We start from the raw sequence: 16323 nt of genomic DNA, 5'->3' as shown, positions 1-16323 counted from the left end.
AGAATTATGCTCACATTACTTTTTATTAAGCATGTCGTTATAATGACTGCGATACATCGTGTCTATTTCTCTTTACAATTGTTCTTTTTTTTTATTCACAGCGAGATCTGGCGATCGAGAACTTCCGTAGCGCAAATCCTTCATCTTTCTTTCTCATTTTCTTTTCTTTTCTACAGTCGTGGCAGGTACAAGCACTAGAGCCAAGATGTGTCGAAGCCGCAAAATGCAAAACAGCAGTCCATTAACTCGAATCTCGAGATAAAGCGCTTCTAATCTTACTAATGCTACTAAGATTGTTTTTTTAAATATATATATATATATATATATAGATGATATAATTCTTATCAGATTGATATAATTCTTTAGGTCTCTTAACTGAAAGAAAAACGAATAATAATAATAATTCATGTAATATAAAGAAATGGACTTATTCTGTTTTATATTCGACAGCTTTAATTCATTATAAAGTACAACTTAGCAAGTTTTGAATATATGTAATATCGCTATAATGATTATTTTTGTTGTATCTTTAAACTTATTATATGCATGACATAATTAGAATTATAATTGTAATTGTAATTGAAATTATAATTGTAATTGTAGTTGTATCCGTCAAAAATATAATTCGCAAGTACGAAATGAATTTTTCTATTCTTGCACGTACAACGACTTGATCTTAAAAACAATATTATTGTCAAGAAAAGAAAACACTCATCGAGTATTAATTGTCTATATACGTATTTACATATTATATCATATAATTATAATTATATATGTATATATATAATATATGTATGTGTATTTGTTTATATCGGAAAATTTCTCTAGACTGCGGAGACATACTCTTTTGTATTAATATCCCATACGGTTGTCTATGATAATGTTGAGGACGGCAGTTCGGTCTGCAAGTATAACAAGTACACAAATATTGCGTTATTATCGATTTCATAACGACAACATAAGAATTAATTTGTCGATAATCGTTTCGACGCGCATTGTATTGTTATTGGATTTATAAATAAACAAATATAGTTCACGATGTTTAATATATTATGGTTGTTATAAGCGGACTTCTTTGATCAACTAACGCTAGTTCAAATAATACTAAACAACTTTTATTACTTTCCAGAGATTAATTATATTGTGTATTTTACTTTGCCTGAATAATCACGTTGTATTAAGAATTTATTAAGTTTTAGGCACGGTGCAAAAAGGAAAACGTAAGAATCTATAACAAACTACATATAGTGCTTATAAGTTGTCCAGCAAATAATGTCCGAACATACATATGTATCTCATAAAAAATATGTTTATTCTAAAAATGTTAAATAAATTTAAACATAGAATTTTGTTGAATACTTTTTCTTTATTCTCTTTTATAATTTTTTAAAATAAACATTTGCTGCAAAAAATTTTGGGATTATTTTTTGGACAACTTTTGCGGGAAAGGACAAAAACAGAAATAAACCAAAAAATTAATTTTAAAAAGTTGCTAGTTGTTTGATATAAAGGACCGTAGGGTTTAATACAATTTGTTAATAAAACAAATTGCGAATCGCTTTGCGTCGCTTAACTTAATTATATCTTCCTGATTATTAAAAAAAATTTTGATGTCTGATATTATTCTAGGCTGACAGAAAGATTTCAAAGTTCTACTTAGCTTTCAAATAAGAACTCCTAATTGAATCAAGATTTCTTATATTTTATATAAGATGTTACGCAACTTGCATAACTTCAGTGACTTTATCCGATCACGATCAATCGAAAGCTCCTTACTCCTGTTATTCATAATAATATCATCCTGTTATTCTGTTAATGATACGTTAATTCTTGCTAAGCATAATCAGAGAGATCATGGAAATTCTTCCTGGCCTTTATTCCAAGGACTGTATCATTTCGCATGCCCTAAATAGTTTTTAAATCCATCTTTTCTTTTAATTTTACTTCATTTAATCGACATCCTCGATATCGGTATGGCAATCGCTGATAGCATCGTCGGCATGGTCCGGAACGTGCAGGGTGTTTTCCATTTTGTTGGTCATGACAATCTGCGATGCGGCCAGGATGTCGAGGTCTTCGTACACGTGATTGTAAGCCGCTGCCTCATCCAATTTAGTCTCATCGTCGGACCCTTCCATGTCCTCGCTATCGGTGTTCGGCATATCTGGCACGTTCTCCGCCACGGTATCCGGCTTGTCGATGGAAACCTCTTCTCGCGACAATCGATTTCGCACTTCCACGGAGAACGGTCCGTCACCTTCCTTGGTCGTGATCATCTCGCCACCGAACTCGGTCAGGATATCAGATCTCGGCGTGACATAGATCGTCGGTTGAATGTCGTCGTCGCCCTCCATATCCTCCATATCCGTTTCCCCTTGATAGCCGTTATCAATCACATTTAAGTTGCTACTGGTGTCTTTCTCATCCATTTCGTCGTAGATCTCATCGACGTCGGTGAGATTCTCCGCGTAGCTACCGCGACGTGATCGGGATTTGGCCTCGCCGTCGGCTATAAGGTAATCCAGATTGTCGTTGATCTTCGCCTTGGACTCCGCGGTGACCTCCGCGTCGGTCACGGAAATTAACGGATTCTCTTGCGAGGCTTGCGCAGGGTTAAGCTTGCCGATCTTGTTGGTAATCATTGTCAACTCGCCCTCGGAATCCGTATCGGAGAAGTGAAACGAGGCGTTGCTCATCATAGCTTTCAAACGTCTTCTGGCGGATCTGGACTTGCGCTTGACCTTCGTTCCGGAGGAACAGTCCTTGTCACTCGCTTGACTATCCTGCCTCGTCATTACGCGATCCTGCTCATTGATTTTCGTCGCCATGCCGGGCTCGGTTTCTTAAGCGTTTAACGTGTCAATCGCAAGTGCAAACTACTAATCAACTTAAAAATGCCTGTAACTGAAAATAATGAGAAAGGAAAAATTAACATTAAAAAAAGTACGAAATAAAATTCCAAATAAATTATTCAAAACAAATAGAAGAACATAATCAAAAGTTTCAATGCAAGAATAAAGTAAGTTTATAATTTGTAAAATTTATTTTACATACAATCTCGTATTTAAAAAACAGATTTTATGAGTTATAAAATATATATCTCATTCTTGCACCAAACCCTTTAACTTAAATGAGATAAACGAAAAGAAAAAGGTTAGTAAAAAATAAACAACCCGTGACAAAACTGAAAAGACTCACGTTTTGATAATTGCGTGTGAATGCTTGAAAGAAAGATAGATATGAAATTTGCACCGTTCCCCTTCGTTGGTACGGATAGAACTAAAGAAGTCCGCCACCGGCACTTTCAAGCATTTGTTGATGCTGTTACGTTTAATTAAGTTAAAGAAGCCTCACTCAACTCTTAAACCGTAAGCCGATTATCTTTCTCCCCTTAAATTAAAATAGAATGACAATGGAATCTCATGATTTTCAAGTCGAAACGATATTCGACAAGGATTTTCTTTCGACCTTGTCAAAACATTTTTTTTTTTCATGTTGCATACGAACTTTGCTTACGAACGACCTACGTCGCCAGACCTTTCTCAAGATATCGCCGTATCGGTGGATACGATATAAAAATATGTTCACGTAATAGAATATTCATCAACAACACTTAATGCTTCATTACGCAAGTTCTCTTTTTGCACCTTGCATTTCTAGTGTTATAGACGAAGCTGATTTTGAAATTAGAACTTTCTCAATTCGAATAGTTCAATATGCGATTTTCTTGCAATATTTATTAATATCTGATACTCGCATATACGTTGTACGAATCAAATATGCTTTTTCTATTTTCTACATTTTTGAAATCCTACCTGTTTGTTCCTTTTGTAACGTGTCGGTTATGAATTTTTTTTCTGTTGGCGAGGAGGTCTCTTTAGGCTTATCAGTTTTCTCCATTTGTTCCATTTTGTACTTTGATTTGTAGTAATCTAATTTTTGATTTATGATATTAGAATCTTCGTAACCTGTAGCAACAAAAACATTATTAGCAATAATAATACATGCATAAAACATTGCCTATAATCTTTGATTTAATTTCGATTTCAGATTTTTAATAAATTTTAATTTTATTCCAAAAAATACTTTAATCTTTTATATTAAAAATTTATATAAAATATGTAGAGAGTAATGTTAAAATATTTTACTTTTTGTTATATTATCACTTAAGTGATTATACATTTAACAAGATAAATTTTCTGTTCGCATTAATTTATTAGAAGCTTTTTGAGCTCAAAATAAAGTAACTTTATTAAAACAATTATATTATAAATTATAATTATTATTTATAATTTAGTTTATATGTTTAGAGAAAATAAAGGAATTTTTCACAACACCTCCACGGAAAGTTCGACTTTCCATGCCTGTAGAGAGGGGCGAAAGTGGCTAATTTCACGTCAGGGCTTTCTTCCCTAGGGAGAAAAGTAAAATTCCCTGGCGTGTGTGTGTGTGAAATTGGCCATTCTCGCCCCTCTCTAGGCATGGAAGTCGAACATTTCCGTAAAGGTGTTGTGAAAAATATCGTGTGCACCTTGGGTCGAAAGCTTTTTCAGACTCGTGTGATTTGCCGCCCGAGCCGAAGGCTCGGGCGGCAAACTTCACACTCGTCTGAAAAACGTAATTTTCTCCCCTTGGTGCACAATATACTATTTCAGTATGCTTTCTATATATATATTATATATTTTTTTGTATTATAATTTTCAATGGACGTACCTTTTAATCTCTTTTGTATCTCATGTTTAACAATTGTTTCGGGAAGGACAATATTTAACACACAAACAGGCTGCTGAGGTGGTTCTCCTTTAACAACTTTTGGTTCCCGCATGAATAACATCCTCGCTACTGGATCCAGTAACGGATCTTTCACTTTAACATGGAATGACAATCGATTTTGCCGGAAAGCCCTGAACGTGAACTTCAACTGCATACCGGACTTCGTTACTGGCACTAAATTCCCACTAAATTCAATATAAAGATCTTTCCCGTCGAGTGCCTATTAAACGGATCAGAAAAATATCAGAAAATCAGAAAAAATATATTATTACATAAAACAAATAAATATTATATCGACAACAGAACAAACATTAATATTATCTATTTTATATTAAAGACAAAAATTAAAAAAAAAAGGTTTATCTAAATCTAGTAAAAATTGTGCCCCCAAAATCTTTTTGTTTAAAAAAATTTACAATTAAGATAGTTTAACACTTATTACACTATATTTTATATCATAAAAATACCTCAACATCGCGACTTTTAACAATTTCTGTAAATTCCTCTTGTCTTTCCAAAGTGTGCATGCCTTCTTTGCCATCGGTCATGCACAATATTCGCAATGTAGCTTCCAACACGTCCATTCTTTTTGAGTATATTATGAAACTACGTAGAGATAAGCGGGTGTTTATGTTAACGTGAGAATTAGAGGATTGTTGTTATTATAATAATATATATTATATATAAATGATGAAGAAGTCGCTCACTTCGTTATGTATGGCACATGTAAGGATGCCTCATACAACTCCGTTGCCATTTTCGGTACTGCGCCAATATTTCTGCAGTCCATCAACCAGAATCTTGCTGAAACGGTAGTGGTGAACGACACTCTATCGTTCATGAAGGTTAACGGCGTTGATCCGGTAACATCTTCCCATTGTGACTCGTTGGTTCCACCTAAAGTTAATTAATTTTTATCATCCTAACAATGTTGTTTTTTTGTTTATTGTAGAAACAAAAAATAGATTCTTATTTTAAAATATAAAATATAACGCAGAGTTTATTTTTGTCGCTAAAATTAAAAAAAAACGAAATAGTTATATAATTAAATTTATCTGTAAAGATTAAATAGCGCAGTAATTTTTATATTTATTTAATTGTAGCGCGCTAACAATTCTACTCTATTGTAATATCTAATATTAATATAACTCTTTTCTATTAATTACAAAATAAGTTTTAAATATTATTTATAAATACACAAAGAAAATATTATTTAAATAATTTTTAAATTAATTATATATACATGTATATGCATGTAAGCATGCATATTCTTGTTAATAAACATAATTTTTTGTAATAATCTATTTTATTCTCAAGTATTATCAAATTATTTTCTCGCAATAATCAGTTACTGATAAACAAAGATAAATTTTATTCATTTTGCTTGCTTGTTTAAAATTCTAAAATATCCATAGATACCCGCAATGCTACACAAGAGGCGTAACGTAGGTGTCTCTCCACCATACTGATTGATCATCCCCTTGTTCGCGGCTTGCGGCACGGGAATCGTAAGGGTTATCGGTTTATGGAACTTCCGTCGCCTGGGTTCGATCGTGATCACCGGTGAAACGGCAACGCAATTGCCCAGCAGTTTGGCCGTAAGTTCAGCCGGAATAACATGCGCCTAAATATGAAGGAAAGCTTTACATTTTTTGCCATCCTCTTACTTGTGATCATGCGGCTGTCAAATTTATAGATTTATAATTACCTGCAAGCCGACTTTGATTTTCTTCGTTAACGCTCCCGGTGGAAAAACTGCCTGCACATGGTTCGCCACGCTGGATAACAAAATGCAACCCTCGGCACCGATAACGTGAACTTCTTGCTTGATTCTGGTCACGATAGCAAAATACTGTGGAAAGTCTGTGGTGATTATGCGAGTGATTCTGCCCGAGTGTGCAACGCTCATCTGAGGATCTGAAAAAATAATGGTTTTGTTTCATTGTAATGATACTATTATATTAGAATTAATATTTTCAAGCATTTATTAAGGCTGTATATTAATTAATTTAAGTATATTTTACTCGAAGCAAGACAACTTGTCTCCTAAATTACGCATAACTAGCTATGGAGAAAGTAACAGGAAATAAAAATTTCAAAGACAGATTTGTGATAAATATTTGAGATGCAAAGAAATAAAATTTGACGTTGGTACATCAATTTCTGACAGTATATACCGTAAGGCGTATTAAGGAGAGTATCATCATTATCCACAGAGTTATCGTGTTCCTTCCACGTTTCTCCATTTTCACTTCGCAGAATAATAATTTCCCGTTCTTTCCCGCGAACAGACGCAAAGTGCGGTATGTCAATTAAGACGGGTCTGAAATCGATTTATTTCCGTATAAACTTGAGAGTTTATATTACATCAGTAAATATATATTTTGCATATAGTATATATTAGTCTTAACATATCTAATGTAACGAAATTATATTAGATATTAGAGTATTACCCTAAAAATCTTGCGCTCACAGGACCCATCTCGATAATTCGAGTGGCAAGAGCTTCCCCTTCTATCAAAGGAGGCGGATTCGCAACTTTATTTGCTTTTACTAGTCTACACGTTACGCGAATCGGCATCGTTGCTCTTCGAGGCGGTACAATAATACGCACACCGCTGTGCCTGCATCCCCTCATGGCACCACCACGTGCATCCACCAGAAAGCTTATTAAAAATCTGTAAATCCAGATCTTTGTAATTCTGTGTTCATATTTACTCATGTATCTTTTTTTTTTTTTTCAATTATCCATTGTTTTATACTTACGATCTGAAGTGCAGCTTCCTACAAAGAAAAACATTCTTAGATCGAGTCTGAATAGAAATCTATAAATCTTTAAATTTTTAAAGAAGTTTTTTTAATTATTTAAATTTTAAACAAATAAATGACAATTATTCTTCGCAATTACATAACATAAAATTATATAAATGCGCACATTATCTTATAGAACAAGAATTAATCGACACTCACCCAAGATTCAGTCCATCGTTATCAAAATTTTCTGCTAAACAGTAATTATTGCTTTGTGTAAATTCCTGCTTTTCTTCTTTTGTAACTAAAATGAGAATAATTACAAGTCTCAGGCATGCACTAACTCTTCGAAACCAAGTTATTTCGTTCTACAAGCTGCTTTATAATATATTTATATTTTTATTTAAATAAAATTAAAATATACAAGCAGGAAATATCAAAAGGATGATTTAAAGGCTAAATTGTTGGACTCTAAGAGTTTTTATATTTTTTTTACCTTGTCTGTGCACCGGGTCATCTCTAGTAACATCAATAGGCAACGAATCATCCCTTAAACTTTTCATCAAGTCTGCCGTGAGATATCGATAAGGTTGTTCGCTAATTAACGCATCAGAACCTGAAAAGAGAAATTTTTCTTTGCAAAAAGCTTCATTATTTTGTATTATTATTATTATTTGTATCTGTGCGCACGTACCTCCTTCGTCTTCCGAATCAGACATAAAACTAGTCTCTTGCAAGCTTTCTGGAGCTATTACTTTGTACTTTTCCTCCCAGTTTTTGTTATCCGGAGTCATGCTGTCGTAAGGCAATCCTTTCAGCACTTCCATCACAGAGATATATCCTAATTTTTGTGCTACGTTCAGTGCCGTTAAACCATCCTGCAATAACAAGTTTTATAAATTTATCAAAATTTAGTATTACAGAATTCATATTTTTTTGTAATATTTTAGAATCTTTAATTTGTAATTTATTTTTTTTTAATTTTTATATATTTATATTATCTATACATATACGTATCTGATAATTAAAGAAGAGCTTAGCTAACTAATTATTTTAGGAATATAAAAATTTATAAAATTGTATAGTAAGGCAATACTTGGATTAATTAATAATTATTATTAATAAATTAATAAATAGGCATCAAAACAATAATAAACGTTTTTATAATCGCATACATAGCAATAATATATTTCTTACGTTAGTACGCGCTTTATGTGAAGCATTTCCTTCCAACAAAGCGGTGACGATATGAGCATGACCCTGTTGGGCAGCCTGATGAAGCGGGGTGTAATTCTGATTAGTTCTAACGTCAATCGTGGCGTTATGTTTCAACAAAAAGCGTATCATCGAGAGATTTCCGAAGTGCGCGGCCACGTGTATCGGTCTATAGCCAGTCTCTGTTTGACTCTCAACGTCGGCCCCGTTCTTCACCAAGATAGAGGCCACCCTAATGAAATCTTCTTGGGCGCATAAATGCAACGCCGTGAGTCCGTTCTGATAGATAGATAGAATGAGAATATAATACATCCGTTCATTATTTCGTAGACTCATAAAATGTATATTAAAAATGACGATTTATTCTCGAATTTGTTAAAAAGGTAATATTAAATATTATTTAAAATATTAATTTCTACAACTGTAAAAAATAAAAAATGTATAAATATTAAAAATAATTTTAAAAACATTCCGAAAAAGAAGTTCAAGAAAACAAATTTATATGTGTATCTTATAAAAAATTGTAATTTTGTGGAGTAAGAAATAGACTAACAATAAGTAAATAAATTAAATAAAGAATGATATATAACGAGCTCTGGTTGGGAGCTTGTAGATCTAAAATCGAAATCTATAAGTACATGAAAAATATTTGATGGAAAAACTGATTTACCTTGGCTTTGTGATTAGGATTGGCACCGTGCTCAATTAGCAAATTTGTCATATCATAATGTCCTTTCTGCGCACTCAGATGTAACGGGGTGAAACCCGCTTTGGATTCCGTGTTTGCGTTCGCCCCGCTCTCCAAGAGAGTAGAAGCAATATCCATCTAAACGTGTGAAAGAGATGGTTTTTTTCACAAAATATAGTTAACAGGCAGCAATAATGAACATTAGAGCAGAGTAATTCATGCGTTAGAGAAAACCTTTCAAGAGTTATTTTAAAATTTGTCACAGTTTCGAGATAAGTTTACCTGGTTTTTGCGAGCAGCGATATGTAGCGGAGTGTGTCCATTTTGCGACGCAAGATGAGGCGACGCTCCTTTTTCTAATAAGAGAGTCGCAACGTTTGGATGATCATAGTGACATGCCAAATGCAAGGGTGTGATATCGTTCTGAAATATCAAGCATATGTTCTGCATAATTCAATGGAACCTGTTTAAAAGTTAAAAGATAATTTATGCAATATAATATCGCGTTGTATAAAAAAAAATATATAAAAAATTCCAGATTTTTAGACAACGATTTTGACATTTAAAGACAACGATCGATCTTCGACTTTTTTTAGAGATCTGTCACCTTAAGTTCTTTACTTAGAAATTTTATAAGTAGTTCTAAAAAAAGAATAACATTGTGCAATTACTAATATAATAAAAAATAATATTAAGGAAATAAAATTACTATATAAAATAAAGAATATCGTGTTCTCTCTCTCTCTTTTTCTTTTGCCTAGATGTCTGAATGTATTTTTTTACACAATTCGATATTGTAATTTGCGTAGAAATATACACGAACCTTTCCTTGGACATCGAGTTTGCTTTCTTTTTGCAAGAGTATATTTGCAACATTCATATTTCCGTATTTAGCCGCGATATGTAAGGGTGTAAAGCCGTTTTTCGTTGCAGCTTTAAGAGAAGCATTGTTCTCCACAAGAATGGCCGCCACCTGCTTGTCAGAAAATTTTTTGTGTTACAAAAAAAAATTCTTCGGGATCTGTCTTTTGTTAGCCTTTACTTATACACTTTTGCAGTACAAGACAAAGCAGACGTTTCTTTTAATTATTTCAGATAATCACTTTTACTTATTACTTTTAAATATAAACCTTCTTTCAATTTCTTATAATATTTATATTGCTAAATAGAGTAAAACTTTCTTTATATTGCTATATAGAGTGACTTGAAATAATATTACGTATTAAGTTGAATAAAAATTTTGGATTACCTTCCACTAGAAAGATTAGAAATGAGGAACTTATTGAAAATCAATATATTCGTGTGTTCGAGCGACATGACACAGTTACTAAAATAACGATAATTTTCACAAATTAGAACGATCGGAATTAGATGAATGTTTGTTTAATGACTTTAATCACGTTTGTGCGAGCTCTACGGAAAGCGTTAGTAAATTATTTATGAGGCGCGCAGAAATATAAGAGGAACTCAGATACGTTTGGTTTGACGCAACGCTTGGCAATCGATATCGAACCTCGGAGGAATGAAGCGATTGCCAAATGTCACGGGGTGAAATTACGTCCAATCTGGCTACCTTCGTGTAATGAGATTATTTGATAAAAAAAAATACATGATGACAGAGAGGCGGAGGGGAAAGAAGCGGCGATAAGATAAGCAGAACGGATTTCCATAACGTAGTTTGAGAAATATGAAAATTATTCGAGTATGCGTAAAAGTAAAAATATGAAGAAATAAGGTAAACATAAAGAATAAACAACGTAACGAAAAAGTTTATTACATTAACGGATACAATGATGGATAAACGTAACATAAAATGTATAATCAACGTAAACAAAATTACATTTAACAGAAGGTGTAAAACAGAATATGTGCGAGATGTGAGACCAACGATGATGCGAACGATGTGCACAGGTAATAACGATAACGACAAACGTGTCCGCAGCAGCATCTCTCTCCATCCTAAATGAGGTACTCGCGTTGCCGAGTCCAGAACAAATACGTTCTGTTTTGCATGGCGATGTAATCCGCTATTTGCACGCACTCTTTGTACATTACCTCCTCTTGACCCTCCTTCGCCGCGATATGAAGCGCCGTGTACATATCTTTCGTAGCGGTGTCAACAGCCGCGCCGTGCTGCAGCAGCAGCATAACAATGTCGATATTTCCTAATCGAGACGCTATATGAAGCGGTGTTTGCTGTTCCTACAAAATAGCGACAAAACGGTATTAGAAGATGCGATAAAAATTTCGTTTCTTGCGAGACAATAAGGTGAAAGCGTGAAAGTGATGTTGCGATGAGACTCTCGTGATTAGAAAAGTCTATTTACAAATCGGATCGTGTGTTCGTTATTCTTGTGCCTTAAAAGATTTAAGTGATTGAAGAAGAAAGCGTGAAGAACAACACTAGATTCATCTTACTTGCAATTGGAAGACCGTACACTTCAAATTTTATAAAATCGCCAGTAAGCGAAGTTAAATTTTGGACTTCGGTATATGAGACTGGTTAATGGCTCATGCTTTTGTATAAAGGGGTGCGTATGAGTGATCATTTGTATGTATATGACTTTCTAGATTATAATGTTTTGCTTTTAGGAGAGGTACTCGATGTCGCGTCAAGCTAAACAAGCAGTATTCATTGCGGCTGTAGGTCGAGAAAGCGGCAAAAAGGGGGGAATCGTTTCGGAATCGGTTTCGGAATGCAACACGCTCTTACTTACCCTTGCACGAGCATCGACTTTGGCACCATTTCTTAGCAAAATTCGAATAATGTCTGTTTGATTAGCTCTAGCTGCCAGATGCAGGGGTGTTTCACCCCTAACAGTTGGCACGTCAGGATTGGCTTCATGCTGCAGTAGGAATATCACGATATTCATACACCCCATAAAACTGGCCACATGTAATGGAGTCAGTCCGGACTGCAAAACACATGTATTGTCTGTTAATATTTCGACTTCTCGATATGACTCCAGAATTAATTCCATCGATTTGTCTTTTTTTTTTATCGTTGTCTTTATCGTTCCGGCAATCGGTGTCTCGAAACTTGACGAGGAATATAAATACATAAAAATGATCGCGGCGTGATAGAAGAAGATCACACCGATTAATTTTGTCAGTTTTATTATTAAACGCACGACCCTTTAACCAGTCTTTGAGATTTATCGATCGGTTTTATTTTTCCGGGGCACAGAAGGACGGATGAAGATTATTCTTAACAACGTTATTCTTAATCAATGTGCGGACACATATCAATGTGACTTTTCAATTGTACTCCAAATATATGTTCGCGCGTTAAAACGATCATTTCTGTGCAAATGCGATCGATATCACAATTTGGCTTCGTAATATTCCGTCGAGCTCGTTGCTAATGACATTATGTGAAAACATATTTGTGATATACGAGTTGCGAGGAGACATTTATGAAAACATGATTGCGAGATGGCAGTGCGAACGAAGAAACGTTGCGTTACCTCCGTGGTCGACTCGATGGACGCGCCGTGCTTCAGCAGGAGTTCCACCACTTTGATGCGGTTCTTCTTGCAAGCGATATGGAGCGGCGTGAAGCCATTCAGAGCTCGAGCGTTCGGATCGGCTTTACGATCGAGTAGCAACTTGGCGACCCTAACGTGACCGCAGTGTGCGGCAACGTGGAGCGAAGTCAGATAGTCGATGGTCACTTCGTCTACTGGCGCCCGATGGTACAGCAGCACTCTTGCAGCATCCACATGATCTCCTTGAGAGGCCATGTGTAACGGTGCCAGTCCATTCTGCAAAAAAGATCATTCTTAATTTATGACAAAAGAATAGATCGTGAAATATACATGTGTGTCTGCTGTAAATCACAAAGAGAATCAGAACATCTTGGTAATTAAAATTTTTTAACAACTGCAATTCTGGATATAACAGCTTAATCTTAATCTGATATTGGATAATGGATAATCTTAATCTTAAAATTTTATTTTTCAGTTTTGATGTTTATTTTCTTTCATAATTAGCATTATACACATGTATCGTAAAAATATTATAAAAATAACTAGAAAGAGATGCAAGAAAAATTATTTGAAATTTGCAAACTGATCGTTTATTAGAATATACCTTAGTACGTGCGCTGATCGGCGCCGAATTTTCAAGAAGCGTGCTGACAACCTGTTCATGTCCCGATCGTGCTGCGCAATGTAGCGGAGTTAAACCGTCTCTGGTTTTGGCATCGATTTGCGCCGAGTTCTCCAACAATATCTTAACCATATTATTCTTGCCCCACTTTGCCGCCACATGTAGCGGACTTATGTTATGCTGAGAAAAATACATTATGTTTAAAACTATTAGACTATAATATTAAATTTAACTATTTAGAAAATAATCAAAACTATGTATATATTTAGAATTAGAATATAAAATATAGATAGAATATTTAGAACATAGATATTTAGAAAATAATCAAAACTATACTTCTGAAAGAGAAATAAAATATAATTTATTATTGTATGTCATATTTAAAACGTATAAGCTTACGTTATTTTAGATCACCATTCTACATACTTAGAATACGTTATATCTTTAATTTAAAAAATTTAGATCTCAAATTATTCTTAAATTGTCTTGTATTTTTTTTACTTTAAATATTACTTTTGTCATAAAAATCGCCGAATGTATTTTACCTTAGCTAAGTAATTTACATCGGCTCCTCGTTTTATTAATAACCGTGCTATCTCCTCGTTTCCATAATGAGCGGCGATGTGAAGAGGGGTGAAACCACTCTTCGATGTCACGTCGGGCTTATGGTCGTTCTATAACATTCAATCGTTATATCGACTTAGTATTTTAATTCGCTCAATTGTTTCGTATTTTTAATACAATTAATTTTTGCTTGATATACAAATCTGCTTTAAGATCTTACTTGTAAGAGCAAGTCAGCGGCTTTGCAATCATCCTTCTTGGCGGCGATATGGAGTGCCGGTAGTCTGACCTTGCCCTTCGAATCGTTCTCTAGGAGTACGCTAACCACCTTATCGTGGCCTTGCTGCATCGCCACAGCGAGCGGTGTAAATCCATCCTGAAAAACGTCCAAATAAATTTAATTCTTATTAATAAAGGTCTAAAAGTCTATAGAACAAGATTACTAAACTGTTTGATTAAAAATATAAAAATGTAACTTTTTATAATTCTTATTATACATATGTATACATATATATATAACTTGCAGTTTATTAAAAATTTAAAACGGCCCAGATTCTCTTCGTTGCTATTAAAAAATAATTTCTATAGGAATAAAAATTGAGCTTATTGGAGTTACAATCGTATAAATTTGCAATGAAGTGATCTATTTTCGAAAAAATATAGATCAAGCTTACCTCAGTCGCGAGACTTTGATTCGCTCCATTGTTGAGCAGGAGTTTGACGACCTGATCGTGATTCTCCTGCGCAGCCATGTATAAAGGAGTGAATCCGTTTTGCGACTGGATATTAACCTCGGCACCATATTGAATAAGTATATTGACTATTTCGCACTGGCCAGCTGGAAATAAAGTATGCAAAATTATGTATAACTACAATTATAATAGCGCATTCTGTGCAATGGGAATTATCGTTCTTCTTTTTTTACCTAACGAAGCTATGTGTAACGCTGTATTTCCTTTTTTCGTCGCCGCATCAACCTTTGCGCCCCTCTTTAATAACTCGGTTACTATTTCGACGTGACCATCCTTCGAGGCTAAATGCAAGGCATTTAAACCATTCTGCAATGAGATACAAAAATTAAATCTTATTATTATTATATTCAAAAATATTTTTAAATTAAATTAAATTATTTTATTTTATTAAAAGTTAAATGTAACAAAAAATTAAAATGAAATAAATAATTAAATAAATAATTAAATTCAAATTAAATAATAAACTTTTATTTTATACAGTTACTTATATAAAAACTATTAATTATTATAAAATTTAATTATAAACTGATATTAAGGCTTAATTATGCAAAAATTGACGATAAAGTACTTTAATAAATAACTTGACATTTTAAGTTTAACGCTTACCGAGTTGGCGGTATTAATATCTAGATCAGTATCGAGAAATTCGACCACTTTCTCGAGGTTGCCGGACCGAGCAGCGCGAAGAAATGCTGTCGTGTCATCAGCCTAAAATCAAATATTTTATTCTGTAATAAACGGCTGTAGAGACGAAACATTTAGAGGTACGTAGAAAGGACAACATGGAAAATAGAGGGACAGCGATAAAGTTTATTTAAAAAAAGACGAAGATGCATAATATGGTTATTTATATAGATATGATGTACAAGTAACCCAGTTTGTGACGGTGCAACCCTGTCCTTTTTCTTTTACCCTCGCGCACTTTAACACTTCGTGCTTATCGTTATTATCCTTCTCATTAATCATCAACGTTATTTACATTCCAAAGCAGTACAGGAACAAGCGTGCCAAATATTTACAAAAGCTCATTCTTTTCTTGCAGATAGCTTTAAAATTTTTCGAGACCTACATAAATCTAATAGAATACAAAAGCTTAAAGAAATTTAAAGAACGTTTAAAAAATTAATCGATCTTGGAGCAATATTAATTACATGGAATATAGAAAATGAAAGGAAATCGAAGACAATTAGCCCGCAGAAAATTGGAAAACTAATGCGTCATTAATCTAAAGTTAACCAATTTGTTTAAAAAATTCAATTAAAGTTAACCAATTCGATTAAAGTTAACCAACTCATGATTTTCTGGTTTGCTTTCTCGAGGAAGGAGAGCCCCGCGTATCTCGCACCCCTCTGTCCACAACACCCGCTGTGAATCATCACGATATAAGGAACCATGTCGGCCAGGTGGTCTACTCCGCGTTAACGCTATTTGCGCGCGCGCGCTATACTCCGTCACCCTGACCTTTGACCG

At 34.0% G+C, this 16323-nt stretch overlaps 2 protein-coding genes across 8 annotated transcripts in view; both read right to left on the bottom strand.

The window, feature by feature from the left end:
- Positions 1-16323, bottom strand: part of LOC139776180 (uncharacterized) — a 30113-nt gene that overhangs the window by 8660 nt on the left and 5130 nt on the right. For 4 of the 7 annotated variants that reach the window (XM_071712700.1, XM_071712699.1, XM_071712696.1 and 1 more), the window contains 25 exons: positions 15460-15561; positions 15027-15159; positions 14776-14939; positions 14322-14477; positions 14083-14211; positions 13520-13717; positions 12895-13191; positions 12145-12342; positions 11483-11629; positions 10251-10400; positions 9710-9850; positions 9410-9565; positions 8722-9018; positions 8219-8402; positions 8021-8140; positions 7744-7828; positions 7540-7557; positions 7227-7451; positions 6951-7096; positions 6482-6690; positions 6193-6397; positions 5481-5670; positions 5241-5379; positions 4714-4993; positions 3816-3968 (listed from right to left, as the gene is read on the bottom strand). In XM_071712700.1, coding sequence (XP_071568801.1) covers positions 3816-3968; positions 4714-4993; positions 5241-5379; positions 5481-5670; positions 6193-6397; positions 6482-6690; positions 6951-7096; positions 7227-7451; positions 7540-7557; positions 7744-7828; positions 8021-8140; positions 8219-8402; positions 8722-9018; positions 9410-9565; positions 9710-9850; positions 10251-10400; positions 11483-11629; positions 12145-12342; positions 12895-13191; positions 13520-13717; positions 14083-14211; positions 14322-14477; positions 14776-14939; positions 15027-15159; positions 15460-15561 — 4222 coding nt within the window. Of the gene's footprint in view, positions 1-4; positions 903-3254; positions 3391-3815; positions 3969-4713; positions 4994-5240; positions 5380-5480; positions 5671-6192; positions 6398-6481; positions 6691-6950; positions 7097-7226; positions 7452-7539; positions 7558-7743; positions 7829-8020; positions 8141-8218; positions 8403-8721; positions 9019-9409; positions 9566-9709; positions 9851-10250; positions 10401-11482; positions 11630-12144; positions 12343-12894; positions 13192-13519; positions 13718-14082; positions 14212-14321; positions 14478-14775; positions 14940-15026; positions 15160-15459; positions 15562-16323 lie in introns of those variants that run through there. The other 3 variants (XM_071712701.1, XM_071712702.1, XM_071712698.1) reach the window with 3 other exon arrangements.
- LOC139776185 (uncharacterized) lies at positions 1347-3339 on the bottom strand. Its single transcript, XM_071712713.1, has 2 exons — positions 3199-3339; positions 1347-2904 (listed from the first exon to the last, which is right to left on the bottom strand). The coding sequence occupies exon 2, from the start codon at positions 2826-2828 to the stop codon at positions 1950-1952; it is 879 nt and encodes a 292-aa protein (XP_071568814.1). The 5' UTR covers positions 2829-2904; positions 3199-3339; the 3' UTR covers positions 1347-1949.

This window comes from Temnothorax nylanderi, unplaced genomic scaffold (genome assembly GCF_030848795.1).
Source record: "Temnothorax nylanderi isolate EJ_2023f unplaced genomic scaffold, tnyl_v1.0 TNYL_tig0114_pilon, whole genome shotgun sequence".
Taxonomy (NCBI): domain Eukaryota; kingdom Metazoa; phylum Arthropoda; class Insecta; order Hymenoptera; family Formicidae; genus Temnothorax; species Temnothorax nylanderi.
This window is presented reverse-complemented; position numbering and strand designations above follow the sequence as displayed.

Bases quoted from the DNA above. Each gene is read 5' to 3' on its own strand.
- LOC139776185 (XM_071712713.1), bottom strand. From the start codon at position 2,828: ATGGCGACGAAAATCAATGAGCAGGATCGCGTAATGACGAGGCAGGAT.